The sequence below is a fragment of the Gallinula chloropus genome (assembly GCF_964237585.1).
Source record: "Gallinula chloropus genome assembly, chromosome: 14".
Classification (NCBI taxonomy): Eukaryota; Metazoa; Chordata; class Aves; order Gruiformes; family Rallidae; genus Gallinula; species Gallinula chloropus.
This window is the reverse complement of record NC_140099.1, coordinates 350,415-369,696: the sequence shown is the minus strand read 5'-3', so window position 1 is coordinate 369,696 and position 19,282 is coordinate 350,415. Positions and strand designations below refer to the sequence as shown.

The window sequence follows — 19,282 nt, the reverse complement described above, 5'->3', positions numbered from 1 at the left end:
CTGTTGCCTTAATTTGAAAGCTGCTGGTGGGGCCGTGGGGGGTAAACCAGCCTCCACAGACTGGGCTGTGCTGTAGGTGAGAAGGAGGTGATGGATTTTTCCCATCACTGCTGCATTTCCACAGGGATCCTCTGTTTTTTCCCACCACGTGCCCTTGCCACAGGTCCCACCTTTGTGCCATGAAAGCAGGAGGAAGGGGTGGCCCACCAGTGCCGGGCGATCCCTCCTGCTCTGTGATCCCAAATGGACCAGGGCAGAGGTGTGCTTGCAACGTGCCAGGGATGCTCCCAACCCTGCCCCACGCCTGCAGGCTTGTTCTTTTGGGTGCTGGCAGCTCCCAGCTGCCCGACAAGTCCAGGCAGCCTGGGGAGACATGTGAACAGAGCAGCACGCACGCTCCTGGCAGGAGGCAGCGGGCTTGGGGCTGGCTGTGGGAGCGGGGGAGGCACGGCAATAAAAACGTGCCTGGCCTGGCATAGCACCAAGGCTGGCTGTGTGATGGGGATGGCTCACTGAGGAGCATTTACCTCCTATCCCACTGCCTGAGGTTCTGCAGGATGGGGAGGGGTGACGTGGAGAGGAAGATGTGTGTCCCCTCCCCGGCTCCCTCCGTCCCCAGCTGCCTCCACAGGGCTCTGCTGTGCTGAATCGGGGCCGATTTTGCAGCTGGAGGAGGTGATAAGGCAGGAAATGCTGAGCAGAAGAGGGGAGGAGGTCGGGGAAGGGGCATGGGAAGGCAGAGGCTGCTTTCAACTACAGCCCTTCCCTGCACAGTCCCCCCCTCCACCAAGGCCAGGAGCTGGGTGGGGAGCGGTGCAGGCGCTTGCTGGGGGCTCTGAGGTGATCCGACAGAGGAAAACTCCATCAGCTTCTCTGGGATGCCTTTCCTGTCTCCTTGGATGAAAAGATCAGAGAATCCCAGCCTGGTCTGGGTTGGGAGGGACCCCAGGGGTCCCAGAGCTCCAACCCCCTGCCACAGGCAGGGACACCAACCTCCAGCCCTGGAGCTACACAAGGTTGCCCAGGGCCCCAGCCAACCTGGCCTTGAACACCCCCAGGGATGGGGCACCCACCCCCTCTCTGGGCAGCCCCTTCCAGCCCCTCACCACTCTCTCTGTAGAGAACTTCCCCCTAATATCTCATCTCCCCCTTCCCTCCTCCAGCTTCACTCCAGCCCCCTTGTCCTGCCAGTCTCTGCCCTTTAACAAGCTGATTCCCCTCCTGTTCCTGGGGTCCCTTCAGGGACTGGGAGGCTGCAATGAGGTCCCCCCACAGCCTTCCCTTCCCTTCCCTTCCCTTCCCTTCCCTTCCTTTCCCTTCCCTTCCCTTCCCTTCCCTTCCCTTCCCTTCCCTTCCCTTCCCTTCCCTTCCCTTCCCTTCCCTTCCCTTCCCTTCCCTTCCCTTCCCTTCCCTTCCCTTCCCTTCCCTTCCCTTCCCTTCCCTTCCCTTCCCTTCCCTTCCCTTCCCTTCCCTTCCCTTCTCCAGGCTGAACAAGCCCAAAGGTGCAAATAAAAATGAGCTGGTGGAGCTGAGGGGGCAGGGAAATGGAAAAAAACCCTCCCAAATCTGCAGTTTACCTGAAGTCTGGAGAAACACCAGATAAATGGAGCAGGAAGCCGACCTCAGGCCCCGGGCTGGCCAGCAGAGGATGAGGGCAGCCTTGGCAAGCCGTGGCCGTGCAGTTCCTGGTTCCCTCAGCAGCAGAGGGAGATGTGGAGGTTTATTGTGCTGATGCAGTGAGATCTGGCTGTGGTTCACCCTGTGGGGTGAACAAGAAAGCAAACTGAATTAAAACCAAAAGCAAAACTAAGGAGAAACCAGCCTGTGGGTGTCCACAGGCCCCCCCAGGGTGACCCAGCCCTGGGGAGGAAGAACAGTATCCATCTGGTATCCCCAAACCAGTGGCTGCCACGGGTAAATAAAACAAAATCCCAAATTATCTCCAACTATTTTGATAACCACACGGTGGGGAGGGAAATTCAGGGCTGCCCAAAGCCCAGTTGAACCAAAATAAGCTGAAGATGGGATTACTCCAGCTTTACAACAGCGTGCAGGGCCAGGGGGGGTGGATGCTCCTCCCTTTGCTGACCCCACTCAAGGACCTTGGCTGGGGAAGGGGGGTGTTGCAAAGCAAAAAATAAATCATTTTGGTGAAAGGTGCTGATGGAAACCGGCTGCTGGGGAAGGGGGAGGAAGCCCTTGGCTGGAGGCACACAGGGGATTCACATGCTTGTCTGAGCAAGGTATCAGCTGGGACTCATGCAGCAGTTTTAAGCCCCGAGTAATTTAATACCATGAGGATGGGCAAGGCACAGAGAGGTTTGGAAGCAGGAATGGGGGGGTAGGGGGGAGGATTGGGACAAGGAATTGATGTCCAGAGCCATGGAAGCTTTACAAACAGTGGGAAAAGAAGTGTCTCCAAAACAGGCAGTGAGGGGTGGGGTGAGAGCTGCTGGGTCTGGGTATGGAGGCACGTCCTGTTACCCATGAATGGATGGGAAAAGGAGATTTGGGGAAGTTATTGGGGTTTTCTGGGGCATAAATAACATAAAAAAAACCCCTAAGCAGGGTGACTGCCTGTGACTGGGCCATGGAGCTGGTTTCTGGGGTGGGGGAAGGCTGTGTGCCCCCCATGGGATGGCCACCCCGGGCAGCGGGGGCTTCCTGTGGCAGGCAGGGGCTGAGGAAGGATCCTCTAATTAACCCCTCATCAAACCAAGCCAGAGGAGATACTTCAGCATCTCAGACCCACAGGAAGCACACTGGGGACTGTCCAGGGCTGGGAAGAGGCTCCTGGGTGGCCAGCACCTGCTTCCCAGGGCCGGCTGGGTGCACAGGCACCTCCTGAGCTCCCGGGGGGGTGAGCACCTTCCCCCACCTCATCCAGCCCCTCCAAGCCCCTCACTCGGCTCAGGGTCGGGGCCTGGAGCCCAGTGAGGCTGATGGGGTTGGGGGCATCTTTCAGCCTGACCTACCCTGAGTGAGCCAGGGGAGAGGGGTCTGGGTAACCCCGAGGGTGCTCAGGTCACCAGGGGTTTGCCCAGTGCTGAGCTGGGATGCAGGAAACCCACCACCCATCCCAAAGCCACAGAGAGACGTGGTGCAGCTGCAGAGAGCCCCCCTGCTGGGTGCACCTCTCACCCCTGGCACAGGACAGCACGTGGAAGAGTCGAAGCCCCCAGCACCAGCACGGACGGGGGGCAGGAGCAGCTTCACCATCAGGCTAATGAAACCCAGGCTGGCTGGTGCCAGCACACACAGCTCATGGAGAGGAGGGTTATTTCTTCTCTTTAAGTACCATAAAAGCACTGGGTGCTTTTATTCACAGCACCAAGGCCCTAAAGAGATGAAAGATCTGTAAATATTCAGCTGGATGTTACAGATTTCTTTGAAAAATGCAGCGTTTTCCCACTTGCATCTTTTCCCAAGAGCACCAGCACAGCCAGGCCTGACCAGCCTGACCTCACCCCTGCTCCCCTCCCCACTGGCATCCCAGCCTCCCCTGTGAAATCCCCTGCATCCTTCCAGCTGTTCCACATATTTCAGGCTTGAGTCTCCCCCCTCACCCCTCCCCAAAACTGCTCCTTTGGTTTCTCTTAAGCTCTCCAGTCTGGTTTTCATAACTGCAGAACACCAAACAGGGACTGTTCCCAGGGTGTTAGGGAGGCTGCAGGGTCTGTGATGCCCCCAGGGATGCAAACCTGGATCTTCCCTGTGTGAACTCACCTGGGGGACCTCTGTGGATGGCTGGGGTTGGGGGGAAGAGGATGAGAAACATCAGTTTATGGTGAGTTAAAAACCCCCAAACATTCCAAATCCACCCCAAAAAGTCTGCCAGGGGCTTATGTGGGTTTGATCAACATTTGATCTGACCCATGGAAGAGGTTTGCACTTCAGGGGAGGTAAAGGGGAGGAGATAAAGGGGAGGGGGGTGTCTGTCTTCTTAATTTACCTGACACAGGAGCATCAAAATATTCTCCTAGAGTCCAACCAACTTGGAAAAGCCAACCCCAGATTTCACAATGACTCAAACATTCAAGAACCAGTCACATCCCAAAATCACTGGGGAAGTTTTCCCTTTGATCCCAAAAAAACCCCAACCTGGAAACGGGGCTCCCCAGAGCTGTCAGGTCCTGGGGGAGCCACCGATCCCCAGCTGGTGGGAAGGGGGTTCCCACTCCCCCCACTCTGAGAAAGCCCCAGTCTGAGCACTCAAAGCATCGCCTCTGGGTTGGGGCTGGGTGGTTTTTTGGTCAGCAGCTGGGCAGCCCCTGATGAGCAAGCTGGGCTTTGACTTCCTGCCTGGGAAAGGGGGTGGAAAAGAAATGGGAGAGGATTTGGGTTAGAAATTTGACTCAGGTAGAGGGGTGTTTGACCTTCAAATGCACCACAGGTGCCAGATCCTGGAAGCAACCCTGAGAGCAGGGAATGGTGTGGGGGGAGCTGAGCAGCAGGGAGAGCACTGGGGGAGCACTTCTCACATTTTTCTTTCATACAAAGTTGCCAAAAAAACCAAAGACAAGACTTTAAGTGACCCAAAAGGTGAGCAGAGCCACCCTCCCAGCCCTGCAGCCACAGCACTCGCTGGAAATGACCTGGCCCTGGGCCCCGTGGTGCTCAGCCCCCTGTGCTCCCCCCGTGCCTGCAGACAAGCCCCCCCAGCTGTCTCCAATGTCCACACAGCCTGGGAATGAGCACATCTGGAACCAGCACCTCCCACACTGCCCTTCAAGCCTCCTGCAGCCCAGCCCAGCCCCTTAACTGCCGTTAATTAATCCAGAGAACAGAAATAGCCCAGCAGGATTTCCTGCCTCCACTCCCTCCCCTCCAACTGCACAAGGTAAGAGGAAGGAGGAGAAGCCTGTGAAGCAGAGTGAAGGGAAGATGCTACAGGGAGCCCATGGTCCCTGCATTATCGCCCTCCTTTCATCTGGGGGGCCACCCTCCCACCCCCCTTCCCATCCCAGGCATGCCAAACGCAGCTGTAAACCCACCCACAGCCCCCTCAAGACATGTTTGGCTTCATTGAATTCAGCTCATTAAATCCCTGGGAAGCAGCCAGGTGATGAGGATGCAGGGAGGGTGACACACACCGCGCTGCCCCCCTGGCTGCTCCACAGGAACGGGTCTGGGCACGGAGTGAGCTGGAATCTGAGGGGCAGGAACTGCAACTGGGGGGACAGGGGCGGCTGGGTCAGACTGGCCACGGTGATCTGTGGCTCTGTGGCCAAGCACACACCCCACTGCAGGCTGGGACATGGAGGTGGCCCTGGGACACCAGAGTGCGCATCACTCGCCGCAGCGGACGCACAGCGCTGGGTCCCACGGTGCACAAGGCTCCATCCGTGCCCAGGGAGCCTGAAGCAGCTCAGACCCAGCCCAGCTGCCCCTTTCCATCCCCCAGACCAATTGCCACTCACCAGTCTCTTCTCAGCCATCCCACCAGCGATTCTCCAAGGGACTCAGGGCACTCCCCTCTGTTATTAGGAGCTTCACTCCTCCCTGGCACCTCCTCGGGCACAGACGGGGTTGGGCCATGCAGCAGGTTCAAAACTGGTGAGGAAACCAAGGGAAACACGTCTCAGCACAGTGCTCTGATACACCCAGTGCTGAAACAGCCCCCCCAGTCCCACAGCTGGCTCTCACCCCCAATTTTTCTGGCTTCCTTGCTTGTTTTGTTCTCCAAAGCAGATATATCTACAGGCTGGTCAGAGATGGGAAGAGCTGGGAAGTGCCTCCTGTCTGATCCAGAACTTCTGGCCACCTCCAGCCAGGACCAACCCCACCAGAGCTGGCTTGGCTACAGTCCACCCACCTTCTGAGGGAGATTTGGGACTGCTCTCCCCACTCCTGGCTGCACCTCAGCATGAAGAGGCCAAGGATGGAGGATGCAAATAAACCCAGGGGTGGGAGGGAGGAAGGAAAGGGCAGCCCAGAGCCCAGCATGAACTGGATGAGGACCATCACCCCAGGCAGGGGTGGTGGAAGCACCGTGCAGGAGCAGCCCCTGTTTTCCCCTCCTGCACTCCCCAGGCCCCCACCTTCACTGACCAGCTCAGGCTCTCTCAGGCCCCACTCACTTCAGCCCTGCTGCTCTTCCCGTGGGACTCCTGCCCACACCAGGCTGGCTCTGGGCATGGGAATCAGCTGCTGGGTCTCTTTAAATTCTTTATAACCTTGGAAATGGGAGACCAAGGGGAGCATCAGCTTCTGTTTAACAACCACCCCCTGTCACTGCTTGCACAGCGCAGCCGAGGCAGAGGATAAAGCCTTTCCACCACGATGGATACACAGAGATCAAGCCTGCTGAGGGGCTCACCAGGCCATGTTGTCCTCTGCCTGGATTTGGGGTGTGCTCCTTCCCTGGCCCCACATGCCCCCAGCGTCCCAGGTGGCCATCTGGACCGAGGCAGAGCTCTGCCACAGGCTGCCAGCTTTCCCCTACCACTCAATTAAGCTGGAGCAGGTATTTAGCTCCTCATTAGCCATCCACAGGCAACCTTCAGGGAGCCAGAGCAGCCCCTCTCTTTCCTCTGGCACACAGATGGGGATTAAGCAGGCGCTGGGTCCTCAGGAAAACCCAGGTGCTGGGGGCTGGTTTCTGTGGCTCCTCTGCAGATGGTTCCCAGTGCTCAGGATTTATCCACCGGGGGCTGGACACAGCCTGAGCTAGGAGAGGTTAGAAACAACCAGAGAAGCCAGTCCCTGGGTATACTGAGGCTCGAAGTGCTTCCAGAACAGATCCTAAACCGTTTTCCTGTGGTGAGGATTTATTTGCTCTTGCTGCCTCGTGTCACCTGGGGAGAGGAGAGGGAGAGGAGAAAGGGAGAGGAGAAAGGGTATTTTCTCTCCTGACAGGCTCTGACATTTCCACCAAGCAAGGGCAGAGCTCCTTTCCCATCTTTCTGACTGTCCTGAATGTGCAGTTTCCCTGCCTTGTTCCAGCGCTGGCAAACACTGAGCAGCCTGAGACAGCCCTTTACGGGGTCACCTGGGGGGGGGTTGTGGGTTCTCTTGTTCCTCTGCAAGACAACAGACCACAGTGGGACCAGCAGAGAGGAGAAGAACGTCCGTGGATGTTCCACACGAGTGGAAATGTGTGATTTAAACCTTCCCCTTCTCTGCAGCAGCTGAACCCTGGCTTTGGAGGCAGCAGGGAAGTTTGGCTGCTGTGAATCCTCACGGGCCTTAATCACTTGACCTTTAAAAAGCCACCGGCTGGGACTCAGATGTCTGGAGGAGATGTGAGAGCTCATCAGTGGCCACGTGCCTTTTGCCAAGCCTTTGGTGAGGAGAGAAGCCTGTTTTGTGTGTGGGCTCTTGGGAGCCTTCACAAAGGGCTGATCCCTGATCCATTCCTTGCTGGGTACACTCATCCAGTCCTTCCCCACCAGCCACCTCTTCTTTAAAAGCCCTTGAGAACACCACCACCTCCTTCCAATTCCATTAACATCAGGGAAAAACCCTGATAATTTGGGTTAGACTCAGGCTGCTCCACAATCCACATGCAGGAAGGTTCCTGTCCTCAAGCTGAGATGACGTCTGCACCTGGACAGGACAGGACTCAGTCTGTAGATAGGACAGGGCTGGTTTCCAGGTTTCCAGGACTGGCAGAGGCATCCGTGCTGGGGCAGGGCAGGAGCTTTAACCAGACCAGAGGATCTGCTCCTCCTTAGGTCACGTTGGGCTGGAGGTCAGGAGCACTGAGGAGGCACCGTCCAGCTACTAAATCCCACGGGACGGGTGGACCTTCTGGGTCAGGATGTCCCTGCATGGCCAACGGCCAGAAACCGGGAGAACGAGTCTGGTAAAGCTTGGCCAAAGCCCGCAGTGCTCCCCTCCTGGAGCAGGCCCCCTGCTCCGAGCCCGCTGGGAGCGCTGGGCTGGCCCCGCGTGGTCACAGCCCTGGCATGGCTCGGAAACCCGCGACCCCGCACAGCTCACTTGCACAGAATGCAGATTTTCCCTCACATCCATCACATCTTTCCACCCAGGAAAAGGCACTGAACCCCCATCAGTCGCTTTTCATGTCCCCACACTCCCAGTTTCACCATTTAACCACTCAAAGCAGCGCTCCCCTGTCTCTTTCCGTGCACAGAAGGGAGGCCCAGCGTTCTTTTTCAGCATGGATGGGACCTCCCCATCCCTCTTAATCCCCCAAAAGAAAGGAAACAGGGAAATCACAGCCAGTTTGTGCCTTTCCCTTGCACTAAAAGGTTCATAGTCACACCGATTCACCCACGCAGCCCCCTGAACAAGCTTGGGGGGAGCATCATCCCCAGATTTTGGGTGTGCCTGAGCCCCAGGGAGGCTGCTGTGTGTCATCCGGTCACTCTGGACCCAAAGAAGTGAAAACTGAGTAATGTTGATTGTTTCCAGAGTAACAGAGTGATTCATTCTGAGGGTAAAAGGGGAAGAAACATGGAAAATGAAAATCATGTCTCAGAAGCACACTGTGTAATTACCTCGCTCAGCAGACCTGCTGCTCCGTGCTGCAGGGATGTTGACCTCAGCTATTTATAAAACAACCTCTTCAAGATCTTCTCCAAGTTGCTGTGGGGATTTGGGGGTTTAAAACTGAACAGGAAAAGATAAAACCACCCCTCAGTCGCGCTCCCTGCCAGCCTGGGAGGCTGAACACGGCCCGTCCCAGTATGGGACAACAGGTTTTACCCAGGGGGACTGACAGAGCCTCTGAAAACACCCCCAGAAGTGGCGATTGTTGGAGTGAGCGATGTTCTCGTGACGAGGGCTGCTGCCAGCTGCAGTTCCCCAGGAGAAAGAGGAACCTTTGCATGGTCCTTTCCCACCAGCCGTCCCCCCGCCCGCGCCGTGACCCTGTCCTGAGCTGTGCCCAGCTCTGGGGTGAAGCCAGCAGCCCCCCAGTCACCACACAGCTTCTCAGAGGGACCCCAGGGGCCAAACCTCAGCAAAACCACGGGGAAACCTGCTGAGAGCAGCCAGCAACTGCACCCACGAGCACGTCAGGACCTGGCGCTTCTGGGGAGCATCACACTGACCCCCACTCACCGCACGCGGTCTGGGCCTGGATTTTAACCTCATCCTCCAGAGGGGAGTGCCAGGGGCAGCCTCAGCAGCCTCAGCAGCCTCAGCAGCCACAGGAAGGGCGACTGGCTGGGAAACCCCTCTGAAGCTGCGAGGAGAAGGCACAGGGCTGAGGGGAAGGTGTGACCCAGCTGCCCCGGGCACAGGGCTCCCCACAGCCCCTGGCGCAGTCCTGTGTCCAGATTTGGGCCTCTCACGACAGGAAGGATGCTGAGATGCTGGAGCACATCCAGGGGAGAGTGATGAAGCTGGTGAAGGGTCTGGAGTACAAGTCCTCTGAGGAGCAGCTGAGGGAGCTGGGGCTTTTTAGTCTTGAGAAAAGGAGGCTGAGGGGAGACCTCATTGCTCCCTACAGCTACCTGCAAGGTGGCTGCAGAGATGTCAGGGTCAGTCTCTTCTCTCAGGTAAAAAATGATAGGATGAGAGGAAATGGCTTAAAATTGCCCAGGGGAGACTTAGATCAGGTATCAGGAAGAATTTCTGTACCGAAGGGGCTGTCAGGCACCGGGACAGGCTGCCCAGGGGGGTGGTGGGGTCCCCATCCCTGGGCGTGGGGACGGAGCGCGCGAGGACACGGCGCGGAGGGGGCGGGGCGGGGCCGGCCCGAGGGGTCTGTCCGCGCCCTGCGGCCCCGGGGGCAGCGGCCCCGCCCCCGGCCCGGCCACGCCCACAGCGCGGGACGCGCCGCAGCCCGGGCGCCGCTGAGGGGCAGCGGGGCCGCCCCCGCCCCGCCCCGCCCCGCCCCGCCGGGCCCCCCCTCCTCCCTGCGGCCCCGCGCCCGGGTGAAACGGGAGGGGGGGGTGAGGAGGGCGGCTCAGCGGGAGAGGCCGGGCCGGGCGCTCCGCCGAGCGGCGGCCGCCATCTTGGGCGGGCACCGAGGGCCGCGGCCTCTATGGGGGAGGGGCGTGGCCGCGCCGCCAGCCAGCCAATCCGCGCGGGGGGGCGGGGCTGCGCAGGTCGCGAGGCCGGCGGGGAGGCAGCCCGGAGTTCCGGGCGCGCGGGGCCGGGGCGGGGCAGCGACGGTTGGTGAGGGCGGGCGGTGATTGGCTGCGCTCGGGCGTGCGCGCGTGCCGGCCCCGCCCCCCTGCCACGTCCGTGCGGCGCCTGCGGCGGAGCCGGTGCGGGCGGCAGTGGGCGCCGCGGCCTCGGAGGCGGGTGAGTGCGGGAGAGGGGCCGCGCCGGGGGCAGCGCGGAGAGAGCCCCCTGGCGGGCCGGGTGTGCGGCGAGGGGACCCCGCGAGGGGCTGGGGGAGGGGCTGGGGACACCCCCCCCGGGGTGCCGGGTGCCGGGTGAGGGGTAACGGGACCCCCCGAGGGGCTGGGCGCGGGGCGGGGGACACCCCCCGGGGGGCTGGGTGAGGAGACCCCTCTGGGGGCTGCGTGAGGGGCTGGGGGCACCCCCAGCCCACCCCACCCCGAGGTGACGGGTGAGGACACAGCCACGGGGCTGGGCGCGGGGTGAGGGGACCCCCGAGGGGCTGCGTGAGGGGTGAGGAGATCCCCCGGGGGGCGGGATGAGGGGTGAGGGGACCCCCCCACACTCCCCTGGAGCGCTGGGTGTGGGGCGGGGGGACCCTCCCCAGGGGGGAGGCTGCGGGCGCCCGGCCGAGGGCCCGTCGCTCGCCCCTCGGGGCCGGCCGGGCAGCGGGGATCCCTCCCTGCGCTTCGCGGTGGGAAGGCCGGTGCCCCGCGGGAGCTGCCGCAGCTGCTCTGCCTCATGCCCCGTCCGCCCGGCTCTGTGAGCGGGTCGCGCTCCCAGCCCAGGAGACACGCGAGGCTCCGGAGCGCGTCCTGCTGCTGCTGCGCTGGGCGCAGCCCGGAGCCCCCCGGGCTGCTGCTGCCCGGCACCGGGACAGGTTGTGTCCCGCCTGTGCTGGGTCTGAGTCTCCCCGAGCACTCGGTTTATCCCGTGCAGGATGCTCCTCGGTCGCTGCCGCGGGTGCTGTAGAGGCTGCGTGGCCGAGCAGGGCAGGAGCAGCACTGCAGTGAGCGAGGTCTGGGAAGAGATGCCAAAGTCTTCCTGGAACCAGGGAGGCTTCACACTTGCTTGGCAGTGACATCAGTGACAGTGGCACTGGGCTCAGCATCCTTTGAGTGCATCATCTGACTGCTTGAGCTCAGGTCTGGGACTTGAGAAACCTGGGTTTCCCTTCTGGCTCCCCCTCTATGGAAAGGTTGTTCCTGGTGCTTTGCTTTCCCCACCGTCTCATTGTGCAGTTCCCACAGAATGAGTCTGTGTCATCATGCAGGTGCTCTAACAGCTTGTTAACACTTAACAGGACTGAGGTGAGAACAGGGGATCCAAGGACCAGTGTGTGCCAGCAGGTGGCATGACAAAGGGTTCTGTGGGTGGCTGGGCTTGGGTTCCCATTGGGTCTCCAGAGCCACCTCCTGCTTTGAGGCAGGACCCTCCACAGCCAGCACGCTCTGTGCTCCCTCTGGGCAGCGTGACAGGGCTGTGAGAGCTCTCACCTTGCAAACCGTACACCCCAAAGCCAGTCTTCTTTCTGCTGTTTGTCCTGCCCATCGGTGTCTGACTACCACGTCCTTCATGGTGGGGTTAATGTGGGGATGTAGAGAGAGCTCAGTCTGAGGAGGAGCTCCCATAATGTGCCCAGTTACACCAGAAGCCTGAGCAGGTGCTCCACAGGTGACACGGTAAGGACCTGCCTTCCCACCTCTGGGCATCCCCTTTGCCTCCTCCCATCCCGGATTCTGAAAGGACACGATTCCCAGATCCCTCTTTAACCATTAACAGGCGCCTGTGTCACCCTGGCAGTGTCTGCACTTTGCACCGGGCGGCAGGAGGCTTGGGAAATACTCTGAGTAAATCTGACGGCAGGAGGAGGGCAGCACAGGCCGTCAGCACGGCGAGCAGGGTCAGCTGTGGTGTCGTACACGGGATGTCCTGTCTCTTGGCTGGGAGCACAGGATCACAGGGGCTGGGAGGGACCCCAGAGCCCATCAGCCCAGCCCCCTGCCCAAGCAGGGTCCCTGGGACAGGGCACACAGGTCGGTGTCCAGACGGGGCTGGAATCTCTCCAGAGAAGGAGACTCCACACCCCCTGGGCAGCCTGTCCCAGGGCTCCCTCACCCTCACTGGGAAGAAGTTCTTCCCCACATTGGGGGGGGAACTCCCTGTGCTCCAGCTTGAGCCCATCGCCCCTTGTCCTGTCCCCACAGACACTGAGCAGAGGCTGCCCATGGCCCCCTGTGTCCCACCCTTCAGCTATTGATCCCCATTGATCAGATCACCTCTCAGTCTCTTCTCTCCAGGCTGAACAGCCCCAGGTCCCTCAGCCTTTCCTCACAAGGGAGATGCTCCAGGCCCTTAATTATCTCCATATCCCTCCTCTGGACTCTCTCCAGGAGATCCCTGGCTTTTTTATCCCAGGGAGCCCAGCACTGGACACAGTTTACTGAGCCTAGGGGAGATCCTTAGCATTAGTTCCATTCAGTCCTGACAGGAATAGAACAGGGTTTTTTCTGACCAGCCCCATCACGTAAAGGCTGCCCAGGGGGTGTGGAGTCTCCTTCTCTGGAGAGATTCCAGCCCCATCTGGACACCGACCTGTGTGCCCTGTCCCAGGGACCCTGCTTGGGCAGGGGGTTGGGCTGATGGGCTCTGGGGGTCCCTTCCAACCCCTACAGCTCTGTGACTCTGTGAACAGTGTTTTAGGGAGGTTTCTTTGGGAGTGTGAGATGCTTTCCTTTTCAGAGGGCTACAGGGGTTAAATATCCTCATCAGCATCTTCCCCGTGGTTTGGGCTCTGTTGTTGGGGTTTTCCCATCAAACACAAGTGCCCCAGGTGCTGCCTTCAGGGGACACACAGGGGGTGTCAGGGTGTGCTCTCTGCTTAACCCAGCGCCTGCGCCGCTGAGGCCTGAGCAGCTTCACTCACAGGTGAACCCAGCAGCCGTTCTGGTTCCGTTCCCCTTTCCCTACAGCCCTGAGGACCAGGGGAAATACTGTAATGATAACCAGTGTCCCCCATTCCTGTGCTCCCTACCAGAGCGCCCGTTGCAGCCATGATGCCCGTTGCAGCCGTGATGCCGGACGACACACCGATGTTTGACCCGAGTATCCTGCATGAACTTGACTGGAGCGAGAACACCGCGACGTTCTCCCCCGCCATCTCTCCTCTGGATCCAGGAGACGGGCTGGTTTTAAGACCCCTCTGCACAGCCGATGTCAATCGAGGTATCGTCACCCACAGCGGCTGGGCGCTGAGCTACATGTCCTGCTGCAGCAGCTCTCAGTAGAAGAGAGGGGCTTGTTTTGTCTGATTGGGGTTATTTTTATCAGTAAGGAATGGGAACACTTGGCAAAGTCAAGTCTTCCAAATAATCCACAGCCTCAGAGAGAGGAGTACAGCTGTTCCTACTGTTCCCTTTGGTATCATTGTGAACCAGCTTCTTATTCTCTGAGTGTGGAGATGTGTTCAGTTCTGTAACTTGGACAAGAAGGTTGTTCTGAACATCCACTCCCCATGAGCAGCAGTGGCTCCTGCAGCTGGGAAGGGCGATGGGATCCTGGGCTCCATCAGCAGAGGGGTGGCAGCAGGGACAGGGAGGGGATTGTCCCTCTCTGCTCTGCCCTCCCCAGCTGGAGTCCTGTGTCCAGAGCTGGGGCCCAACACAAGGGAGATGTGGGGCTGTTGGAGAGGGGTCAGAGGAGCCACGGGGATGCTCAGAGGGCTGGAGCAGCTCCCCTAGGGAGAGAGGCTGAGGGAGCTGGGCTGGGTCAGCCTGGAGAAGAGAAGGCTGTGGGGGGACCTCACTGCAGCCTCCCTGTCCCTGAAGGGAGCAGAGGAACAGGAGGGGAATCAGCTTGTTAAAGGGCAGAGACTGGCAGGACAAGGGGGATGGAGTGAAGCTGGAGGAGGGAAGGGGGAGATGAGATATTAGGGGGAAGTTCTGTACAGAGAGAGTGGTGAGGGGCTGGAAGGGGCTGCCCAGAGAGGGGGTGGGTGCCCCATCCCTGGGGGTGTCCAAGGCCAGGTTGGCTGGGGCCCTGGGCAACCTTGTGTAGCTCCAGGGCTGGAGGTTGGTGTCCCTGCCTGTGGCAGGGGGTTGGAGCTCTGGGACCCTTGGGGTCCCTCCCAACGCAGACCAGTCTGGGATTCTATGATCCAGCTTAATATCACATAACTTCAGGCATCTACTTTCCTTGCTTGAATGTGAACACCTGTACTCGAGCTGCAGTTTGCTGCTGAAGCATTGGCTGAGCCTTCAGCATCGCTCAAGGCAGGAGTTATAAGATTAGAGTCTGGCTCTGTGCTGTGCAGGCTTTTACACACAGCTGAATTGGAAGGCACCATGGGGATGTTCACTCTCCAAAGGGCTGTGCAGTGTTGTTCTGTGCTGTTTGTGTGGCTCTGTCCCTCACTGAAGGTTGTTTCCCTCTCTCCTTGCTATTAAAACAGGTTTTTTTAAGGTTCTGGGTCAGCTGACAGAGACTGGAGTTGCAAGCCCAGAGCAGTTTATCAGTGAGTATATCATGAATTCTTGGCATTTCCATGGAGGTTGCTGGGAACCAGAGGATGCTCATGGGAAAGCTGCCTGGGCGTGAGGCTCCTGACTGCCCGATGCCAGAGGGATTTGTTAGCTCAGCTCCAGAGGCAGCCTTTGGCACTGGCTCTGGTTGCAGCTGTCCCAAAGGGCTTCTTGGCTGGGACAGGCTTAAATCATATACCTGCTTTTGAGATGGAGCTTTAGGTACCTGGCAGGCAGGACTGTGGGGTGATGGTTTGTTGTGGCTGAGGTGCTGCAGCACCAGTAGTGAGGCAGGAGTTTGCCTTTGATCACAGCTCAGCAGCGTCCTGAGCTTCACTGGCTGGACTGAGATGTAAGGAGACTTAGCGGTGCTGCCACTTTGATCTGCAGAGACCCTGGGGAAGGAGAGTGCTTTTGGCAGCTGAGGAAAACCCATTTGTTTAATTTCAGCTTTATTTTCTGGTTCTGTCTGGTTAGTCTGAGTCTTTCCAAGCACATCTGCCTTATGATCCTGAACCCTGCAGCGATCTGCAGGCAGAATCTATCACACGTGGTAGACTTGATGGTGATTTAATCTGAGATTAACAGCTACTGTTCTGCTCTGTCTGCTCCCACAGAAAGCTTTGAGCACATGAAGAGATCTGGAGATTACTATGTTACTGTTGTAGAAGACACAAATCTTGGACAGATTGTTGCTACAGCAACGCTGGTGATAGAACATAAGTTCACTCACTCCTGTGCAAAGGTATATTCTCTCATGGAAGCTGTAAAGTGAGGAGAAAGATCCTGCCCCTGACTCCCTGCACGTTATTTTTATGGTGTTACTGTGTGATGAAGAACCTTCTGAGTCAGTCACTTTAAAAATATCTCCCATCCTTGTATGCTCAGCTCAGTAGTAAAAGGAAGATTGGCTTTTCTTAAGGAAAAAGAGGGATTTGGTATCTCCTGTTCTCCCTCCCAGTGAGCTTTTGAACTTGTCAGGCTTGGTTCTGACAGAGCAGATGGCCAAGGATCTTGCTGCTGTGGAGTCCCAGCTAGACATGTGGAAACAGGGAGCTGGAGAGACACAAATCTGGAGTATTCTGGAGTATTGTATCCAGTTTCTGGAGTGTTGTGTCCAGTTCTGGGCTCCCTGGGATCAAACAGCCAGGGATCTCCTGGAGAGAGTCCAGAGGAGGGACAGAGATGCTGAAGGGCCTGGAGCATCTCCCCTGTGAGGAAAGGCTGAGTGGGCTGGGGCTGTTCAGCCTGGAGAAAAGAGCCTGAGAGGGGATCTGATCAATGGGGATCAATAGCTGAAGGGTGGGACCCAGGGGCCATGGGCAGCCTTGGTGGGAAAAGGCTTTGGTGGGACTGCAGCTCCTGTGGGTGCTGGAGGGTCAGAGCAGGAAGCCCACGTGTGATGTGTGCGCAGCGGGGGGATGGACACAGCCCCGTTCCGTGGGACTAACGCTCGCCTGTGCTCTGCAGAGGGGGAGGATAGAAGACGTCGTGGTGAGCGGGGAGTGCAGAGGGAGGCAGCTTGGCAAACTGTAAGTATTTCGACTCTGGGCAGAGCAGCCAGCTCACCCTGGGGGTGTCTGTCCCTCCACCTCACCACGCTGATGGGTGCCAGCGAAGAAGCCATGAAGGTGGCTCAGCAGAGCCTGGAGAGCTGGGGTTTAGCTCAGGGCAGGTCCTCCCCAGCCCACCAGGCTAAAAGAATTTAGCCCAAAGGCATCACTAGCTGGCAGAGCACAAGCTGAGGTTCTGGGACCAGTACTATAAGCTATCCTGTCAGGCAGAGAAGGACCTGGGGGTGCTGGGTGACTGCAGGCTGAACAGGAGCCAGCAGTGTGCCCGGGTGGCCAAGGGCATCCTGGCTTGTGTCACAAATAGTGTGGCCAGTAGATCTGGGGAGGGGATTGTGCCCCTGGGCTGGGCACTGGTGAGGCTGCACCTCAAGTGCTGGGTCCAGTTCTGGGCCCCTCACTACAAGAAGGACATTGAGGTCCTGGAGTGTGTCCAGAGAAGGGCAACCAGGCTGGGGAAGGGGCTGGAGGGCAAATTCTCTGAGGAGCAGCTGAGGGAGCTGGGGGTGTTCAGCCTGGAGAAGAGGAGGCTGAGGGGAGACCTTCTCCCCACCTCCCCTGCCCTGCCAGGAGGGTGCAGAGAGGTGGGCGATGGTCTCTGCAGCCAGGGGACAGGAGATGGGACAAGGGGCAATGGGCTCAACTGCCCCAGGGCAGGGTCAGCTCAGCTGGGAGGGCAAAGTTCTTCCCTGGCAGAGCTGTCAGGGCCTGGCACAGGCTGCCCAGGGAGGGGGCTGAGTCCCCAGCCCTGGGTGTGTTTAACAGAGGGGAGATGAGGTGCTCAGGGATCTGGGTCAGCACAGGACAGGGACGGTTGGACTGGATGAGCTTAAAGGGCTTTTCCAGCCTGGGGACTCTGTGATCCTGAGGCATGAAGGAAAATGCAGAGTGCCCTGACACTCAGTGCTGTAGGTCTGATAACTTTAGCTAATTAAATGCTGATTGACCCAATGTTTGGGTTTCATTTCTCTCTTTCAGACTCACATCCACACTGACATTGCTGAGTAAGAGACTGAACTGTTACAAAATTACTCTTGAGTGTCTGCCAAAAAACGTGGATTTCTATAAGAAGTTTGGCTATTCAGTGTCTGAAGAGAACTACATGTTTCAACGGTTCTTTAATTAGAACCTTCTAGTAATTATTTTTCCTTATTTTTTTTAAAAAAAGACTGTTGGTGGAGGAGCTTGTGCTGCAGACATTCTCTTCGTGGAAAATTTCTATAGTTTATTGCTGCAAATGTAATGATCCCTATAAATAACAGACATCAAATGTGTAAATCCTGAAAGAAGAAAAAATAATTACTGACATTTTAGAAGGGTCCTTTGGGTTAGGAAATCAGGGCTTGGAACTAATTTTTACTACTGTTCAGTGTAAGTGAAGCTTTTTTTTTGTTCTAGCTGAGTTGCAAAGGACTCTGAAAGGGATGGTTTTTAACCAAAGGTATATATTTTTATCTCAAATTTTTTCTTGCATTGTATTTTTCTAAAGGTTTGTGCTTCTTTCCTGGGCAGCTGAAGTACAGCTCATGGGATTGTGCTCCTGTGTGGACTGGACTGAAGGATCATGTAGCTTGGGGGGGGGGATGCTGCTTCTTGTGTGGGATTAGTGATACAGAACAAGTGCTTGTTCTGTTCTTCCCCCAAAACCTCACTGTCAATGTGCCTAAAATTTTACAGGCACTGTTTTCCTCAGTGGAATTTGCTACTCCTGAGAGCAGGGGGAATCCTGAGGGGCTGTGCTGAAGCTGCTGGTCTGTGTCTGGAAGGGGGTGTGTGCTTCTTACTGCAGGGGTCCTGCACTTTAGCTGATAACTTAGTTGGTTTTCAGGATAATTAACTTGTTTTCTATAAAATAACCTGATGGTTTGCAAGAGGGCAAAGGTACCTGGGAAACTGGAATGTCTGACAGAACACAGCCTGGCTTCAGCAGGGCTCTGGCTAGCTGCAGGGGGAAGGGGAGGGGGAGTTGGCAGAGATGCATTCAGCTTCCAGCCCCCAGCAGGCCATGGGTTTGCTGGCAATGGCACAGCACTGGCAGAGAACCCCCAGACTGGGATTCCCTGACCCCCTCTCCTGCTGCTGTGGAGCATCCCCCTCTCTTGCTGGAGGATCAGATAAATGATTTTAGCACTTTTGCTGGTGGCAGCAAGCAAACAGCATACAAAGCCCTGAGTTCAACAGTAGCAGTTTGTGTGAAGGGTGACAAAGGGTGACAAACCCTGGGGCTGTGAAAGGGGCATTATGACTGTGAAGGTTCCCACAGAACAGCCAGTCCTGTCTGTGAACAGTTAGGCCTCACAACATGTTCTTTTGTTGCAGTGTGGAGAGCTACTTTGAGCTGAGGTGGGGGTTCTGTTTAAGGTTCCTGATGGTACTCCACTCAATATAGTGTTTCCTTGGTGATGTCTGGTTTATTTATTGATTATTTTTTTAAAAAAATCTTTGTTTAAGCTGAATAAATGAAGACTGCCACATGGGTCTGGTCTGGGTAGTGCTGTGTGCCTGTTCGGCTGCAAGTCCCTCATCTGGCCTGTCCTAGCCCAGAAAGAACATGGAGATGAGAGATCCATGTCCTGGGGAGCGTGGCTGCTGTCCAGTCGTTTCACTGTGGTGGTGGAGCCTTTGCCTGGAGACACAAACCCCAGAGGCTGGTATGCAAACAGACACAAGCCCAGGGCTGCCACCACCCCTGAGAAAACGTGGCTGAGAGCCAGGCTGAGGTTTCAAACTGCCTTGTGTCACTGCATTTAGTCTGAGACACCCCTTCTTAGGCTTGAACCCCACTGCTGAGCTGGCTGTGTAAGTCAGCCTTGTTTTATGCTGGCACAAATGACCAAGGTGGATTTTTCCTGCCTTTCAGAGTTTTAATTCATTCTGACTCTCCACTATGTTAAGGTGGCTATTTGGATTCCAAGCTACCTCCACCACCTACCTAGCTCCAGGCCCTCGTTAAGAGTTAATGAAACGATTAGTACAAGTGAAGAGCAGGTGCCTGTACCCAGCTGAGATCACTGGAAAACAAATGAATTGGGGTGAAAGCTTGGGGTTGTGGCTGCATGACAATGCCTCTGCTGGGCCCAATCCAGCTCCTCAGCATCCCTTTAGCTTTGAAGAGCTCTTTGCTCTGTGCCAGGGGTGACATTCCCAACC

At 57.3% G+C, this 19,282-nt stretch overlaps 1 protein-coding gene across 1 annotated transcript; it reads left to right on the top strand.

The window, feature by feature from the left end:
• The first annotated feature begins 10,194 nt into the window (after positions 1–10,194).
• On the top strand, positions 10,195–18,610 carry GNPNAT1 (glucosamine-phosphate N-acetyltransferase 1). Its single transcript, XM_084270494.1, has 6 exons — positions 10,195–10,221; positions 13,079–13,266; positions 14,492–14,554; positions 15,179–15,306; positions 16,032–16,093; positions 17,111–18,610. The coding sequence occupies exons 2-6, from the start codon at positions 13,095–13,097 to the stop codon at positions 17,256–17,258; spliced, it is 573 nt and encodes a 190-aa protein (XP_084126620.1). The 5' UTR covers positions 10,195–10,221; positions 13,079–13,094; the 3' UTR covers positions 17,259–18,610.
• Positions 18,611–19,282: the final 672 nt, after the last annotated feature.